We start from the raw sequence: 18,045 nt of genomic DNA on the forward strand, positions 1-18,045 counted from the left end.
TAGCGTAATATAAATTCAATTGTATATACATATATCTGACATGGAATATATTAACCTGACATTAGAACCAAATATGATTAAATTTTATTACCAGTGGCCAAAAAATAATTTTACGATTACACCGAAATGCTTTCTTGCCATTGGAAGTCAAGTCAACTAGAAGGATGTAACAGGTGTTACGTAAAAACTCATTTCGCACGAAAAAGTGGTGGTGAGGAAGAGAAAGGAATGTATGCGATAGAAAGCATTTTGCCATTCATAACATTGTGCAACAGGATTTTTATTTCACTTTATTCATGAAAGAGAATAACAATAAAAATAAAAGTAAGGAGAGCTCATAAAAATCAACTACCAAAAAGTCTTAGACCTAGGTTAGGGTTGAAGGACGTAAAAAGTTATTTCACTCACTTTCTTTCCGTGATTATATGAGAAGCAATTAATTTAGGGAAGCTTTTTCAAAGTTAGTGAGCTTTCTAGAATCGAGAGAATATAAGTATCTAAAAATAACTACAGCAACAGAAATGTGGCAACACCCTTAAAGGTTCTCGTCATAAACTTGAGTTTTCATACAGCAAAGGTTTTTTGTTGAGTGGGTGTAATAAATACATTAAATTTTGTTTAGTTTCGTTTAATAATTTAATAAAATATTATTGGTAAGTTTATAAGAAAATAAATTGATATTGTTTATGCATTAATATTAAATCGATGTAACGTGATTTTTAATATAATTAAACCAATTCTCTATAAATTTGAGTTTATAAAGTAACTTGCATAAAACTTTACTACGCCGTACAAAACAACAAAAACAACAGGTTGATTAAAATTAAGCTGAGAATTCAACGTATCGTATGAGTTACTTTTTGTTTTAATTAATGTGTCGAGATTCCTCTGAAGTATCGATTAGTTTTTTATGCCATTAAAGAACTGATTGTAAAAAATGAAGTTATCAATATTCGAATAATATTACTAATATTTTAGAATAAAGTTCAAAAGAACATTCTGTTTTGCATTAATTGCGCACGCATATTGATTAAGTAAATCATTACATTTTTCTTATGTTAAGTTGCCACATTCGTGAATAAAACAATATTAAAAAATAAAAGATAATTTAAGAAATATTTTTAATAATAAATTAAAAAAATATTACTTAAAATGAAATAAGTATTTATGATATTTATTATGTTAACTTAAATAACATAATAATTATACGTCAGCAACTTTAAAAAAAAAATCATTTTCTATTCAATTCTGTTCAACAACAGAATTTGTTTTTGTTTTTCTATCTAATATTTTATACTGTACTATCCGCTATATAATATGATTATTATTAGGGGATGTGGCTGGATTTAGAGTAGGTCTCTAAGCCCTGTTGCATCAATAAAAAGTAGTGTAAAACCTACTTTACAGAGTTTTATTACCTCTTCTGTAAGGGTGTACATTTCAAGGAGTCTATTCCATTTGTGCATTAGCGCAGGACATTCTAACAGCACATGTGTGGCCGACTCCTCATTCTCTTTACAGAATCTACCGTTTGCATATATCATAATAATGAAATATAATTTTTATTAATATTATTCTTTCTATGTGAAAATTTGTTAATTGCGATGAAACCAGCGTGACAGTTAGCGTTCTTTGAGGTCAAAATAATGTCTAGTTAACTTTTTTCTATTTACTTAACTTGTTATATGAAAGAAAAAATATATAAAGTTATAGTTTCACCTCTAGGTTCCTTTACATCGCAAAAATTTGGTATCTTTTGATTGCTGAGCCACAAATATTTCCGTCCTTCTTCTTTGCACTGTTCCAGTGGCGACTTAATTTTGCAACCAAATTTTTGTTGTTAGTATCTAATACTAGAAGTTAATTTTATTTAAATTTTATGGTAAAAATGCATATTTTTCTTATGCATTGCAAAGATATAAAGAAGCACAACCGCTTTAATTAATAACTGCTGAATTAATATATTTATTCACTTTATATGTGATAATTATCCTTTATGGAATACAGTCTAACTTCCATAACTCGAACTTTTATAACTCAAATTTTCTATTACTCGAATTAAAAAGGATACAACAGGGTTTTAGAGAGCAAATTACATGCAAATCTGCTTCCATAACTCGAACTTCTGTTACTCGAATTTCTCTATAACTTAAACACAATCCATTATGGTGTTAGGGGAAGTCCCTTTTTCCAAACTAAATGTTTAATTTTTTCTTTCTTATGTTGCTTCTTTATGCAAATACCAGTCACTGGCAGCGTGGTTTAAAGTAAATAAAATAATTGCAATGCTATTTGAATGATTATATTGAGCTTGATAATGAAATTTGTACAATAAGCTTTCTTACAAATAACGATATTATTGAGCACTATACCTAGCTCTAAATTACTAGATCCAATTCTAAGTGCAACGGAAAGGATGATGAGGGTTTGGTAGATGTAATTCTTCATCAGCATTCTAAAAATGAAGTAGAAGACTCAATCAAAATTCTGAATTTATATTTGCAAACGAATGATACTACAACTGATGATCACTATAAGAGTATGAATAAAGTGGACTCTAAAGTGGAAATTAAAATCTCAAACACTAATTTCTGAATATTTTACTGCACTATAATTTCTGTGCTTTATTTGATTGCAAATAAATAAGTATCTTAAAATATAATTCTAGTTTCTTTCAAAAATAAAAAAAAAATTAAAAATTCTCTAACTCGAAGTCTCCATAAGTCGAACCTTTTTTCAAAAGGTTGGACTTATTCAAAAGGTTCGAAATTTACAATAACATTGTTGTGCGTAAGATTATGACATAAAACATTTTTCAAAAATTTGTACAGTTTATTAGTGTTGCTACTAACATATTTAATGAGACTTTAACTTCTTTTTCGGAGAGAAGTGGTTCATCAAAAAAAAAAGACGTCTATGGCCTAAAAATCGGACATACACCAATAATATGACATATGTTTTCTATTTCATAACAATTACACAAAGAACAATCAAGTTCTGATATATTAAATTCTCTGTCGTTTAATTTAAAAAGATCGCCTCTACATTTAAAAAGTACGCCTGATATGTGCTTTTGAGATATATATGGTATTTAATTTTTTGGATGAAACTTCTTATTAAGGAGTAATAAAAATACTTTCTGTAATTATATTTATCTGGTTAATTAATTTTTATTACAGACTAGATTAAAGTAATCTTATCAATGGATCAGAGTTATCTTTGATCTCTTATCTCTGAAAGTTATCTCTGATCCATTGATCCATTGGATCAGAGAACTTTTAATGTTGTATATAATAATGAAGCAATATGCTGAACTTGTTATAAACTTTAAAAAGAATTTCTGTTTTTAGAATTATAGTTTGTTTTGCATGAATCAACTTTAATAACGCTATTATAATAAAATATATTTTGAGTTACTTTACATTATTTCAATACCTTAGAGAGGATAGGTCATTTATTCATGCTTCATTTTATAATCGAGGGCCGGATTTTCAGAGTCAGTTTAAATGTAAATTTACCTAAGATAATGATGGAGTTTGAATTATCAAATTCGCGTTTTCAGTTAAAATTTTTTTAAAGATTAATTAAACAGACAATTAAGACCGATTGTAAATGTTTTGTGGGATAATTATTCACAATATCGAAATCCGAAGAAAATGCCAGCAGTGTATTAACTGCTTCATAAAATTTAAATGAAAGAATTTTGGATGAGAGAAAGGTGTTTAAATGACATTACGAAGTAAGTAAAACACAAATTCAGATATTGATATTATTGATGAAGGAAACTTAATTGGCAATTATTCTTGATTGAATAAAATAATTTGTTTGAGACCAAAACATTTTAATATATGGAACGATGTAGAATTTATGACAGAAGTCTAAATATATTGCATTGATAGTTCTAGACAGAATATCACTATTGATTGAAAACAAAACCTATTCTTTGTCAGCCAGTTCGATGTTTTTGTTAGTTCTATGTTTTTTTTACTAGCAATGGAATGTTAATAACTTACAGTGATTTCTGTGGTATGCAGACATCTACTGCTTCTGAAGTTATTAAAAACTATCTAGAGCATTTTGTTCGTTATGAGATGAATGCATCAAGTTTTCTGAAACAGAATTAAATAGAAATGAAACAGTAGCGAAATTCTATAAAATTGTGAAATTTTAATATTCTCATTTTAAATTTTTACAAAAAGTGCAACGTTTCAGAATTGCAAACAATAACAACGTGGAGAAGTAACAGTTCATCTTGTTTACATTTGGTTTAAATGTGGAGTATATCTGCAGAACAAAAGTAGAACGCAATTGATGAAAAATGCCATTAGCAATACGACCCTATATAACGTATCATATGTACGGTATAGTGGGACTGTTTACATTGGCGACCGCTTGACGCTTGAAAATATTTTAAACAATTCCTGATGACTTGCATTTTTATATATATTAAGATAAAGAAACAGCGAAATTGAAGAAGTGTGATCATATTCTCCTCCCCGTTTTTAAGCATAAGGCTGCCGCTATTCAAGTCTGAATACAAAATTAGCAATAAATAAAAATATGGGGTCTTGTGTACTTACGTACTACTGGTTGCGACTATATGTACTACTATACTGAGACAATAAAAAAGTAAAATGTTATGTTTGAAAAGATTAAATTAAAACTGAACTTTTCAAAAAACATTTTACTTTTAAAAAATTAATAAGTTACATTTTGAAACAAAAATGCAACTCTTTTTGTTATATTTCTTTAAAAACATAAAGAAATTTAAGTAAAAAGTACATATTAAAAAGTGAAACTCAACTTATTTAGAAATTTTTAAAGAAAACGCTGTAAGAAACAACATAATCCTATGTTCAGACACACTTTAATTTCGCAAAAACCTTGATTTCATCTTCGTTTCAGCAAAATTAAGTTGTTTTTTCGGTACAAAATTCAGTTTTAAGGTTAGAACAAAATTAAGGAAAACGACCTTAATTTCGTCGAAACGAAGACTGAAATTAAGTGACATTTCAAATACAACTATACGTAAGATAAATTTTAAGCAAAAGGTAAAGTTAATTAACGAAAAAGTGACCTTTGTTTTAAATAAATGTCAATGACAGTTGACTTAAATAAAACCGGGAAATATTTTGAAAGTAGTGTAATTTTTTAAATTTGAATATAGAGAAAAAAATGTGTCTGTTATTAATTTAAAATGGAGTAAAAATAATAATTTACATATAAGAAATGCACTAAAGCTAATAAAACTACTGAATTCCATCCTTTATAGTTATAATAATCAACTTTTAAAATTTCCCATATATATAATATAATATATATATAATGTATATAATTATATATTATTATAATATAAAACTTAAATTTTAGAAGTCTAGAAAAACAGATTTAAAAATTGTATTAAAAAAAATTTTAAAACGTTTTTAAGCTTCACGATAATGTAAACGCGACTTAAAACATTTTCAAGTGTTAAGTTGCCGTTAGTGTAACATAAATAGGTCATATATTATCATTAAGCGAAAAAGTTTAACAGTATATTATAAACAAATAAACAAATAATCAATATGATGCATCGCAAATTACTTTTACTTTTAACACGTACCATTTTTATAAAAAAAAAAATTAAATCATTGCTCACTGAAATGCAGTTACTGTTATCTCAATTTAATTATGACGTATATACACTGCATAGTAATAATTCAATAAATATATGACTTCGATTTGAGATCTTTCATTTGGTTTTAAAGGTATTTAAGCCTTTTGAACTGAAAATGTTTTAACAAGAATAACCAGATTTAACTGATATTTGCAACAAACACATTTCTTATTTCACATCCTCATTTAACATTTAACCAGTGAATCAGTGAATCAGGTACACATACCTGTTTTAGGAAATATGCAATTAAAGAATAAAAAAATATTTCAGAAATTCGTTAAATATTAAATATGAGTAAAAATAGGACATTTATCTCATTAAATATCTAAATCTAGATGTCTAGATTTTTGAAATATTCACTTTACTATAGTGTAGGTATATAATTTTCATTATTCTCATAATAGTTTAACTTATATTTATGTCTAATTAGGGTAAAAATAGGAAATTTGTCTCGAGAAATGTCCAAGTCGAGTAAATAGGTATGTAGATTTTTGAAATATTCACTTTACTTTAGTGGATATATATATCATTATCCTCACAATAGTATAACTAATATTACTCTACAACGAGTAGAACACACACACAGTAGAAAAAGTTAATTTTATTTTATTCTGAAATGTGTTGAAATGTAAAGTCTGGCAGCACACTTTTTGTGCAGCACTTTTAAAAGCTTTTGCGGTGCCGATTGAGCACTTCATTTTAGCGATTGTATAAAAAGCGTCTGCAGCAGGGTAGTGTTTTGCATTGCGAAATCCGTTTCCCATGGGGCGGCTACCAAATTTGAGTTGAGATATATAAAGTTTTATTTTTAAAAAGTGAAGAGTTATTAAAACTAGATTAAGGTAAATTTTTTCTTCAGTGTTCATTACAAATAAAAATCTGTTAAAAATTAATTAGTTTAATTATTTTTAAATTAAGAAAACTTTGTATCTTTCAAAAATTGTGTAGAGCAAGTAGACAGACCACAGTGAGAAAGAAAAGATTGATTTATCCGACAGGTAAGTTCGTCTGTTTTAAAAAATATATTCGCAATTTAATATCGTCATTTATAAGAAAACTGGGCATGTGAGGCCCAGAAGTAAATGTGTGTAATATATATATAAATTTTTTTCGGAAATTAGAGCATTTTTGCTGAAAGTTGCTTTTCTCAACAAGTGTTTTGATATACACATTTTTAAATATTGTTTTTAGTTCGCAATTACACTTTTCATTTCATACTAATTTTCATTTTTATGTTCATTAAATCAATAAAAATCCTATGAAATTGTAAGATACTTAATTATACTTATACTTCATAATTATATTTTTATTTTATTATTTTATTATTTTATAGATTATTATATATATTTATTAAAAATTTTTGGATTTTCATTCAATTATAATTTCGGATAAAATAAATATAAGGTTGGTTAAGGTCATTATAAATAGAATTTTTACAAAAACAAGTTTATTTATGATGACGTTAGCAATGAACCGAACAATTAAGGCTGCACTTGCATTGCGTAGGTGTAAACGAACTGCGATGCGCCTTAAAGGATTTTGTGTATATGTTGTGCATCGTAAAATATCCAAAAATTATTCTCATGCAACCTAGAAGAGGAAAACTCTGAGGACAGCGTTCAGTATAAAAAGTATATTATTATTTAATATAATTTTTGGAAATGCTTTTTAGAGGAAGAAGAATGATGCTGCCTGTGTTCTCCGTTCGAATATTCCTGTTAATTACTTTGGGTTGCGAGGGTTTAATTGAATGAAATAAATTTATTTCCGCTTCACAATTAAGAAGCTTTGATTTCCATTTGCAAATGTATCCTCGAATTATCAAATACAATTCATTTGGAATTCAATTTTGTTGCCCTTTTCAACGTGGGAAAATAATTGATTTCCTTCTGGTTTTTCATTTCATTGTGTAGAGCTTTTATTAAATTACTCGAGGCAATTGAATTAATTACATTTCGGAGTTTATTTGCATTAAGGATTCGAAGACCAGTAACCAATTATGAAATATTAAACAAAATGTTACTTATTAAATAAAATATTATTTTGAATTAATTTAAATAAATATTTTGAAATAATATTTACAAATTTAAAACAAATATTTTTTAATTAACTTAATTATAACAATTTTTTTTTGTGTATAAATTTTGTATACTCTTACATAAAAACATTTTAAATAAAATTATATTTAGGTACACAAAAAAGGTAGAACACCAGTACACACCACCACAAAGGTGGATTTACTTCTTTGCTTCCTAATTATTTCTGAACTCCATATATTTACTAGATGTTACATACAATGTTACGTATTAATTTTTTCTGTGATATTAAATTACATGGTTTGGCATGGTTGAGGAAAAAGTTCCACACACTTAAAATAAAATACAATATAATTTCGCAGATTAAGACTAACACCTCACCAGCGTGGCATCCTTTAGGTGTTATACTTGTTAGGGTCTAAATTACACATGGACTATTTATGTGACACAATAAATCTATTGATTAAGAAATTGCTGTTTTTAATTAATAGACAGTTATAGTGAAAGTTGTTCCCAAAGTATTTTAGTTAATATTTCTAATACGAACTTCAGATATATGCAGTTTATACAAAATTATTTGTTAAAAATAATATATAACTGTTGTAGAAGGAAAGTAGCAAAATAAAGTTACTATAAAATGGGAAATTGACTGAAATCATCCAATCTAATAGCAGATTATACTCAAAACCATATCAGAACATTGCTCTAATAATGTATATTTCTATATACGAATTGTTATTTACTCTTTTTTTAAAAACATTTAAAAATGTACATAAACTTTTCTGTAATATTTTACTCTAGTTATTAGAAAATTATTATATATTGTACTCATATATTTAATATATATTAAAATAAACAAAGTATCAGATTCCTTCAAAAATCGTAAGCCAAACTACCTGAAATTTATAATAATCTAAGTAAGCTACCAGGAATTTTGATTCTATCTCAACCTATCCTACACTTTAAGAATCCAGACAGTTGGTAAAACAAAGTTTACATAATTTCTACGAAATATTAGGTTCGCAAATATTGGGTTGGAAATTGAAAATCCTTATTTAAAATATTAATTAATATAATTATTTAACTGAGGGTAAATGAACGATTTTAACACTTAAAATAAATAATTGAAGTTAGATATTTTAATGACAGTAGCCATGATGAGTGGTAATTATTGGTTAGTATTTGTATTATTATTATTATTTAAATAATACGCTTGATTACTCACTAATTTACAATCATTTGCTACATATCTGCAATATTCGTACATGCAAGGTTAACTGTAGTCCGTTGTATGTTAAGTTCAAATTCTTGACATTTACATAAGGAGCATTCCAAAGTAAAGAGTACTTTTTAAAAATAAGTACTTATAGGGAAACTATGTATTGGCAATTACATATGTTGCTAAAGTATATCCTACACATATATGAGGTCAATAATTTAGGGCATTTAAACGAATAGAACGGAGGTAATACATCTATTTGTTTAAAAATGCGTATCAAAAAAGGTACGGCCCTATGCTGGTCCTAGGACTAGAAGTAGGTGGGGCCCTATATCAAAAGATAATAGTTTTGTTTTAAATTTAGTAAATCCTTTATCAAAATATTTCGATTAATATATCAAATTTAATTTAAAAATACACAATCATTAAAACGCATGAATATAAAAACGTAAACATACAATTTTAATCATATATCAGTAAAGGGTATACCGTTCCGACATATGTAATTGTCAAAATAAGGACTTCTTTCAAAAATCTATACAGTGGACTTACTTTAAAACCCACGTTACATACAGAAATATATAATCTTTAACAAGGCCACATCGTTCACCCACTTCTTGCACACTATTTATGAAATTATTTTTGTATTAATAAAATTAAAATATCTGAGAGATGCAAAAACTTAATTAAATTCACCTTCATTCGTCAAATAATGAAATTCCAATCGTACATTCCCAAAAAATTTAATAAAGAACGAAGTGTTAAGGAATGTCTGTGTTAACGTCCTAATCTGTTTTTTTCATTGAGGGAATGTCACGCGAACAATCAAAAACCTATCTACATCGTTAATTTGTTGGGATGGGAAAGGAGCAAGAATTTTTTGAATTTATTAAAGAAATTCATAACAGCTTCATTTGCATAACATTTTTTATTGACAGAACAAATTCCTTAGCTGGTAAACTACGTGCGTATGTAGACCAACAGGCAATCATCTACATCTTTTTATTCTGGAAAAAGTCATAAACTTTATTCACGTATTCCCTCACATGCTTCCATTTTGGGTTCACACCATAGAGCAGCTTGTTCCTTGAGCATATTTGGAGCATACAAATGATGTAAAATAACATGAAACTCAATGTGCCATAGTTGAAGTACCTTGGCCTATAATTAAGATTTGTTTCTTTATAATTTATCGATTTTATTGATTTCTTAATTCTTGAATGTTGACTAATTATTAACTTTAACATCAAATTGAAATTACATATTAATAAGTAGAAATAAAAAGATCAAATAATTTTTATTTCACACTGTAAAATTTGAATGATATTGTACTAGGATAATAAATTTATGTCATGTAATTGAATTGGCTTTCCGTCAATAATGGTTCGTTTCAAGAGATGTACTCAAAATTCGCATAAAAATATTTCAACATAATAATTCTTGGACTGTACAAATCAGTAACAAGTGCTTCTAACAATTTGTCATAAATAAAAAAGATGTTTTTATTTCCAGCGGCATTTTAAGTGATTGTAATTATTTTTTAAAAGCACAATTTCAGTTTAAAAGGAAGATACGATTATAAGGCCGACAATGAAGAGCACATTTTGTTGGCTGTCGCTTCTAATATGGTTGGCAAATGGTTCATGGGCTCAACGTTCTCCATACTCTTTGCAAGCAGCTGTGGATGAGTTACACCATCGCGAGGCTGCTAAATATCCCCTTAACGCACCGCCAACACAGCAACATTTCTTCGGCAGCGCAATGGGCAGTGCTTCTGAACAGGATTACTGGGATGAAGGTATGTTATGCAATTTAACCGAAAACGTAAATTGAATTCTTTCTCTATTATAATGTTGCTTAAAATGAAGCGAAAAGTTTTTATTTCTATTTTCGAAAACGTTGATAACCTCTGTATATTTTAATCATTATGTTATATACATTCACTTTTCATTACTTATAATATCTCTGTGTATATGAAACTTTAACAAGACTATTTAAAACTCTATAATCTTTTTATAATAAAAAGTTTTATTTTAATGTCAATATGACAGAAGTGATTATTTTTTACTTAAACAGAAACTGTGGTATTTAATAGAGAAGTTTCGCAAAATAGTGAACTACAAGAACAAAAACTCATTTTATATTATTTTAATTAACTGAATTTTTGGCTGACTATACAGCTGTTTCGTGTATTGCTAAATACCCATCATCAGTGGTCTTAGAAATAATTCTTGTAATTAATTATTTGTAAATAATTTTTTTTTTGAGATTGTAAGTGCCAGGAATTGAACTCGTGCCCTGCCAAATTTGAAGCTCAGAATCAGCGTGTCCTTAACCAACTGACCCAAAACCGTACTTGACTTGTAAGTTCACATATTTTTCTGGAGTTTTGTTAATTTGTGAAAGTTTTATTAAAAAATTCACTTGCTGTGTTTATATTAAAACAAAATCATAAACCAGCTGTAGAATAAATGAATTAATTAATTATATTTTTATTTTTAATTGTTAAATTTCAATACTATTCTTTTGTAAAAGCATTTTTTATTGCAGTTTATTTCTTTTTATAATAAGAAGTAATTGATATCTAATTTCATATGATATTCCTTTCTTTTGAGTATGAAATATCTTTTTATTATTAAGAGACTTGGTTTCTTGGAAGTCTGTATTGAAGGCACTATATTTAGTTCAAACTGACTTTTCAACGAAATTAGAAAAAATATAACAAACAAAAATATTTTTCAAATTTGTTATAATAATCTTTTGACGTTTCCGAAAACAATGAAATATTGTTTTCATCATTATATTTTTCATTTATACGAATACAACGACTATTTTTCGAATTACTATTTTCGCTCTAGGTAAAAACATCACAATTTTAATCTTACCACTGCATTTAGAAATATTTCCGTATTGGTCAAAATAATGTGGATGTGTTATAAGTAGTAAAACCTCTAAGTCATTGCTTTCTAGCCTTTTGCATATTGTGCCCCGCCTAAGACCCATTGTACTATCCACTATAATCTGTTCTAAATAAAAACTTAAATAAAAACAGGAAAAACTTTGTGTAAACGGAAATGCCTTTAAATAGTCAAATTGTCCCTCTGTGTACTGGAGGCTTCACGTTGTAAAACACTGGTCTAGGTTTAGAACAACGTATGGAAGTACTAATATTCTCCTAGATGGAGAATAATGGTAATGTTAATTACCGTCACGTTTATTTAAATTCTTTAAAAAAACGAATTTCTAAGTAATGCAATATATGCTCTTCAAACTTGTTATGCTCAATGGCTCAGAAAGATATAGGAATGTTTTTGCATAAAGTAAATCTCTAATAAGATATTAGAGATAAGAAGAATAATAATCTTCTATAAGAATAAGAAGAATCTGATAAGAAAAAGTATGATATTTTGTTTGCTCTCCAGAGGATTAAGAGAGCCACTATATATATCATATCAACAAAACATTTTTATTCATAATATCATAATATTTTTCAAATATATTTATTGTATTTATTATATTTGTATGTAAATTGATATGAGGCTAAAAATAATGTGATATTTTGCATTTAAGAGACCTCTTCTTCCTATATTTTTTTTCAGATTGAAACTGCTTTATTTGAACAAGAATATTTTTATAAATAAAAGCAATATAGTAAGGAATCTTATAATGATTAAATATCAAACTTTTCCTTAAGTCTAAAATACTATAAAGAAAAAAGAAAAAATGCAAAGTTCCTTTGCAGTTCTCTCTTTAATTAAGATTGTCAATAGAAAAAAGTTCTATTAATGTTTTTAAATTTTAAATACATAAATCTTTAAAAATCTTACTTTATTTAATATAATTATTACATAAAATTTAGTTTTCTAAGTAAAAATAGATATATTTTGCATTGAAATTCTGTCATATTAGTTAGATAAACTAGTAGTGGCAAACCTAGGCAATGGTTCAACTATATTTTTTGCTACTGCGTCAAAAGCATTTTTTGAAGCCTAATAAAATATGAATGCGTGATATTATAAATCGCCTAGTAACTTGAAGTTTATTCATATCAAAATTAAAAAAAATTTATACAAAATTTTTATATCAAAATTATAACAATTTAAATATTTTATAAAATATATATACCAGACTACTTTATATAATTCGGACATTGCATAATCCCGGCTTCGCATGAATCTTCTTTCTAAACTCCCTAATCAGAACAAAAAAAATAAATATTCCTTTAATGATTCGGATACATATATTTGAAAGCTCATTTGGCAAATTAATGGATAGACATGCCTGTCATCCCCTTTAGCAGTCGTATAAACTGCTATATTCAGTATCAAATTTAATAAAATTTTGTGATATATTTGATGATCTTGCTTAAAGTTCAATATCATATAAATTAGACTGTTTTATTTACAGTATTGGTAAAAATAAAAACCCCTCGGTAAATCGATAATTCAGCAACCCGATGAACTCTTGAAACATAATTGTTCGGATTAACATGTTCACGTAGTACTAGAAATATATTTGTTGAGTGCAATCAGTCATATCATTTCCATTTGTTTTGTTATAAAAATTGCATGAAATTGGACCATCGTGAGCATCACCCGGATTATATCTGTGTGTTAACCGCGAATATATCTCTGATTTTGTTTATTTTATATAATGCCCAAATAAATAATATTGCGTAAAATAATATAATATCAGAATATTTGACTTAGATATACAAATTAGGGTATCTGAAACCTTTTTGAGAGATTAAGAATTATTAAATTGTATGGGGGAGGGAGCTATTAGATTGACTAATTTTGGGTAATTTTAAAGGATTAATTATTTAAGATTGATTCTATCTCTATTCTACAAATGTATTTATGATGATGACTCATTATAAAAACGTCCTAAACAAAAATATCGGCTTCATAAATCAATTATAGTGAGGACACTTTACTATTCGATTTGGAGATTTGGACAACATCGTACATGGTATGGCAGTCATTTTTCAACGTTCCCATTTTATATATTGGCTTACAAAATTATTAGTTCACTTTTCATTTTATCATAAAAGAAAATTATTCCCTTATCATAAAATTTTCCTAAATTAAAAGTGACTCAATAACCTAACTTATAACGTTGTAAAATTATTAAAAATCTAATAAATTATTGCACAAGAATAAAGTAAATAAATTAATGCATGTTTCCTTTAAATATCCACTTTCGACCACATACATACACTCTCCACTTTCCCCACTTACAGATATCGATTCCCCAGCAAACACCTACAACAAAAACCGTAACCGTCATAGAGTAAACAATCTGCTAGCCAAGTATTTGGAACGTGAGAATTATGATGCCGATCATGGTGGATTGTCCTTAGGACCATTTGGTGGCTACGAATTTGATGAGGATAATAATAACTTTCCTAACTATCCCGAAGAAACCAAACGTTCGTCATACTTTAGAGAACGTGACAATAAGTATGGTAAGTGCAATCGCGCTCTGAAATAGGTTAGCAAAATTTTCTGAATGGAAATGAAAGTGTAAAAAGCACAAATACGAACTTTAATCCAAATTAATGTAAAGGATTAAAGGGCCAAGTGAGGAAGAAACTAAGCATCCTTTCATACGAACATATTTAAATGTATGTCCAATTTGATAAGTGAATTCACTCGGAAAAGCAGTGAATTGCTCTTACAAAAGTTGACGGAAACATCGGCTCCGCATTAAGTGCGATTGGTGATAATAGGAAATGCGAAAAAAAATTTCATAATAAAAAAAAGAAATACATGTGTGGATGAAAATCGCTTTTTTATGAAAATCCATTTCACTTTTGGGTCTTAATTTATTGCACACATAAAAAAATAATAATTTATGCTTTCATTCAATTTTCCCTCAACTGAAATAAAATCAAGAATAATTTTGTTTATTTTAAATAAATATTTAATGGACCCTCCTCTGGTACTTTTAGTTAATAGTGTATTATTCCAAGTTCAGGGAATGGGATTCACTGAATTAAAATTTGAAAAAATTACATTACATTGTCATTCTCTATATATGTATATGTACATATCATTGCTATCTTAAGAAGTTATTTATTTTAATAAAGTATATATAATATAATTTGGAAAACAAACGAAAATAATAGGTTCTTTACGAAAATTGTAGTATATTTTAATGTATAGTGGATTTCAATTTTCAAGAATAGATTTAATAAAGAATATGAAAACAACTAAACTTAGTTTACAATATAATTAAATATACACATACAAAATTAATAGTAGTAAATTAATAGTATTTTACAAAATAAGCATATAAGAAGAGAAGTGACAATATTATTGTTATATCGCAGATTCAGGACCCGTATCAGTATTTCGAGAGCGTGACGCTCAAGTATCTAATGGACCAGAACATGCAGAGCTTACTGAACAGTTCTTACGAGAAATTGAGGAGACACAAGAACATGAACGAGAGGAGCGCTATAAGGAAGCTTTACGCCACCTTTGGGAAAAATATCAACAACAAGAAAATGATATTGAAGGCGATTTGTTTGAGGAAAAGAAACGAATTAGGACTCCTCCATACTATATGTTAATGCAGAAAAAACGATCATATCCAGTACTTCCTTGGCTGCCATATTCGGAGCAAAAAAAACGTTTTCCTGTCGCTAAGCGGTCTACTAAACGTTCACTTCCTAATGAAGAAGCACAATTTGGTAAAACGGACGAAAAAGTTGCACAAGAATTAAGTGAGTTATTTGGTACATCGGATGATGAAAAGAAGAAGCGCTCCATTAATCAGGAAAATAAAGTGTCCACTACAAATATACCCAACACTTCTGCTCCAAATGATATGCATTTAGAAATTCCAATGAGGAAAAATAATTTGACTGAGGAAAGTGCTAGAGTTGTACCACAGGCAACAGCAGTTAGCTCACAACATAGCCATCAACATGGTCATGCTGGTTATCATGGTCACACTCATACTGAGCATAAGCATAAAAAACGTAGCCATTCACCAGATAGTCATGAAGAACCCGAAGATTCGGAAGAACATGATGACGAACATGAGGAGGAGGAAGAGGAAGAAGAACATGAAGATTTCGAAGAAGAAGAGGAAGAAGAACGTAAAAAGAAAAGAGATCTCACAGCTATGAAAAAGAAAAGAACTGTAGGTGAAGTTTTGCAACAGCGACAGACCCTTCCAGATAATTTAACCAACTTACGTAAAAAGAAGTCAATACAATGGTCAAAGTACTTTGGACTTGATAGAAAAAAGAAAGCTGTAAAGAGGGAAAATAAATTGGAGTAAGTTTTTCAATAAACATAATTTTTATTTAAACAAAAAATAGATCACGTATTGCTCTTTTATTACAAAAAAAACACTATTTTTTTAATGATAATAATATTTTATTCATAATTTAAATTTCCTTCTACGTTTTTCTTTAAATAATATGTTTATAATTTTCTAATAAAGTACTTATAAAAATATATTATATTAATTTATTTATTGTTTGAAAAAGAATAAACGATGATGAACTCAATGCGGAAGAAAAAAAGAAACGAGACCTCGATATTGATAAATTAGACAACATGGATAGAAAACTACAGTCAATCGAAGACTTTATTATTGATGAGACTATTAAATACACCGGTGCACATGAAGGTAAATAACTTAATATTTCTATATTTGAATGCAAATGAAAATGTTTAACTATTCCAGGAATAGCTAATCCGGAAGAAATTCGTCGGCTTAAAGATCACGTACTTTCACGTCTAGCTACTGCATATAGTCTAGAAAAAATGCGTAGAGCTTTAGAAAAATTGCGTCAATCTGTTGATAATGAAAATCACTTGTTGCGAAATGTCATAGATCCAGAAAAAAGAAATGAAGACATTGAAAACCAAATCGATAACGAAAAACGCTTATCTATAAAAAAGGAGAAAGCTCCCGAAATAGAGAACCCACAGTAAGTATTTACTCTCCAAAATAAGTGTACATGATGAAGTCTTTTATTTTAAATAAATGCAGTGGTTCGTTAAGTGATGAAAAAATCAAGGAGCTTAACTCTATTGTGATGATGAATGGGAATAAAGCTCATGGAAGAAATGTTGTTGATGATATGGATGGAGATATGGAAGAAATGAGGAAAAAGAAAAAGCGCAATGGTTACTTACGTTATCCTGAATTACCAAATGGAATTAATGGATTTGATGTAGGAATGGGTGGAGCACGTTACGAGTCATTAAACGATGCTTATTTAGGAAATAAAAATTATATTTTTGGCTCAAATCAGTGTCCATTAATCGAGTCGATGGCTGAACGGTGTCGTGGAGTTGATTTATTAAGTGGAGATATTAATCAAGAGCTTCTACCCATATGTGGCGTCCACCAAATATGTTATTTATGCGTAAGTAAGATTTTCGTAATGGAAGTTAAGGTAATGTAATGTAATGTAATGTAATTAAGGTGGACAATATAGAACACTTAAAATACGTTTGAGTAGAATATATGCAAATTAGAGAATTGGAATTTACATTTCCCTATAAAGTATAATAAACTGAGAGGAGTAGAAAAAACATTTAATTTGAAAATATGATTGAGAGTACTTGTTTAGTAGCAAATCAAATATAATTTTTGCAATACGGTTGATTGATGACATTCCACGATAATTACTCGATAAGTCTTTTCTTAGATAATCTGTACACATTTGAACTATCTCTGAATAGAACACATCAAGAGCATTTTTTAGAAATTCGGAATGAACTCATAGTTTATAGAGATAACTATATAATAATCGTGTTAGATATCAAGTGATTTCTGCGAAAACCTGCAAAAGCATTCTTTTTGCGTTCCTTTATTTCCAATTATTTATGTTTCGTATTTTGATGTTCAGTTGCTGGTAATATTTATTGTTAGCTTTGCATAGATTTTTCTCATTTCAATTTATAATTTTAGCATGGACAGACTTTATTTACTATTAGGTAGGTCTGCTTCTTGAATGGTAAAACTACTTTTTGAGTCTCTTTTCAAATTGTCAACGTATTTCAATACCGAAAACCGAAAAGTTTCCGGAAATTTTAAATAAAACGCAAAATTCTTAATCTTCATCAATATTTATTTTATCTCCTTCAAAATATGCTCCATTAGAA

The 18,045-nt window shown here is 28.0% G+C and overlaps 1 protein-coding gene across 9 annotated transcripts in view; it reads left to right on the top strand.

The window, feature by feature from the left end:
• The first annotated feature begins 574 nt into the window (after positions 1-574).
• The window catches only part of LOC119686480 (DNA ligase 1), a 30,625-nt gene continuing 13,154 nt past the window's right edge, over positions 575-18,045 (top strand). For 2 of the 9 annotated variants that reach the window (XM_038101059.1, XM_038101066.1), the window contains exons 1-2: positions 6,383-6,498; positions 6,575-6,654. Coding sequence is in view for 6 of the 9 variants with exons in the window: in XM_038101065.1 (XP_037956993.1) it covers positions 10,502-10,709; positions 14,154-14,378; positions 15,246-16,200; positions 16,416-16,558; positions 16,616-16,862; positions 16,925-17,342 (2,196 nt within the window). In the remaining 3 variants the exon portion in view is untranslated. Of the gene's footprint in view, positions 654-6,374; positions 6,499-6,574; positions 6,655-10,458; positions 10,710-14,153; positions 14,379-15,245; positions 16,201-16,415; positions 16,559-16,615; positions 16,863-16,924; positions 17,358-18,045 lie in introns of those variants that run through there. The other 7 variants (XM_038101061.1, XM_038101063.1, XM_038101062.1 and 4 more) reach the window with 7 other exon arrangements.

This window comes from Teleopsis dalmanni, chromosome 2 (genome assembly GCF_002237135.1).
Source record: "Teleopsis dalmanni isolate 2A chromosome 2, ASM223713v2, whole genome shotgun sequence".
In the NCBI taxonomy this organism is placed as follows: domain Eukaryota; kingdom Metazoa; phylum Arthropoda; class Insecta; order Diptera; family Diopsidae; genus Teleopsis; species Teleopsis dalmanni.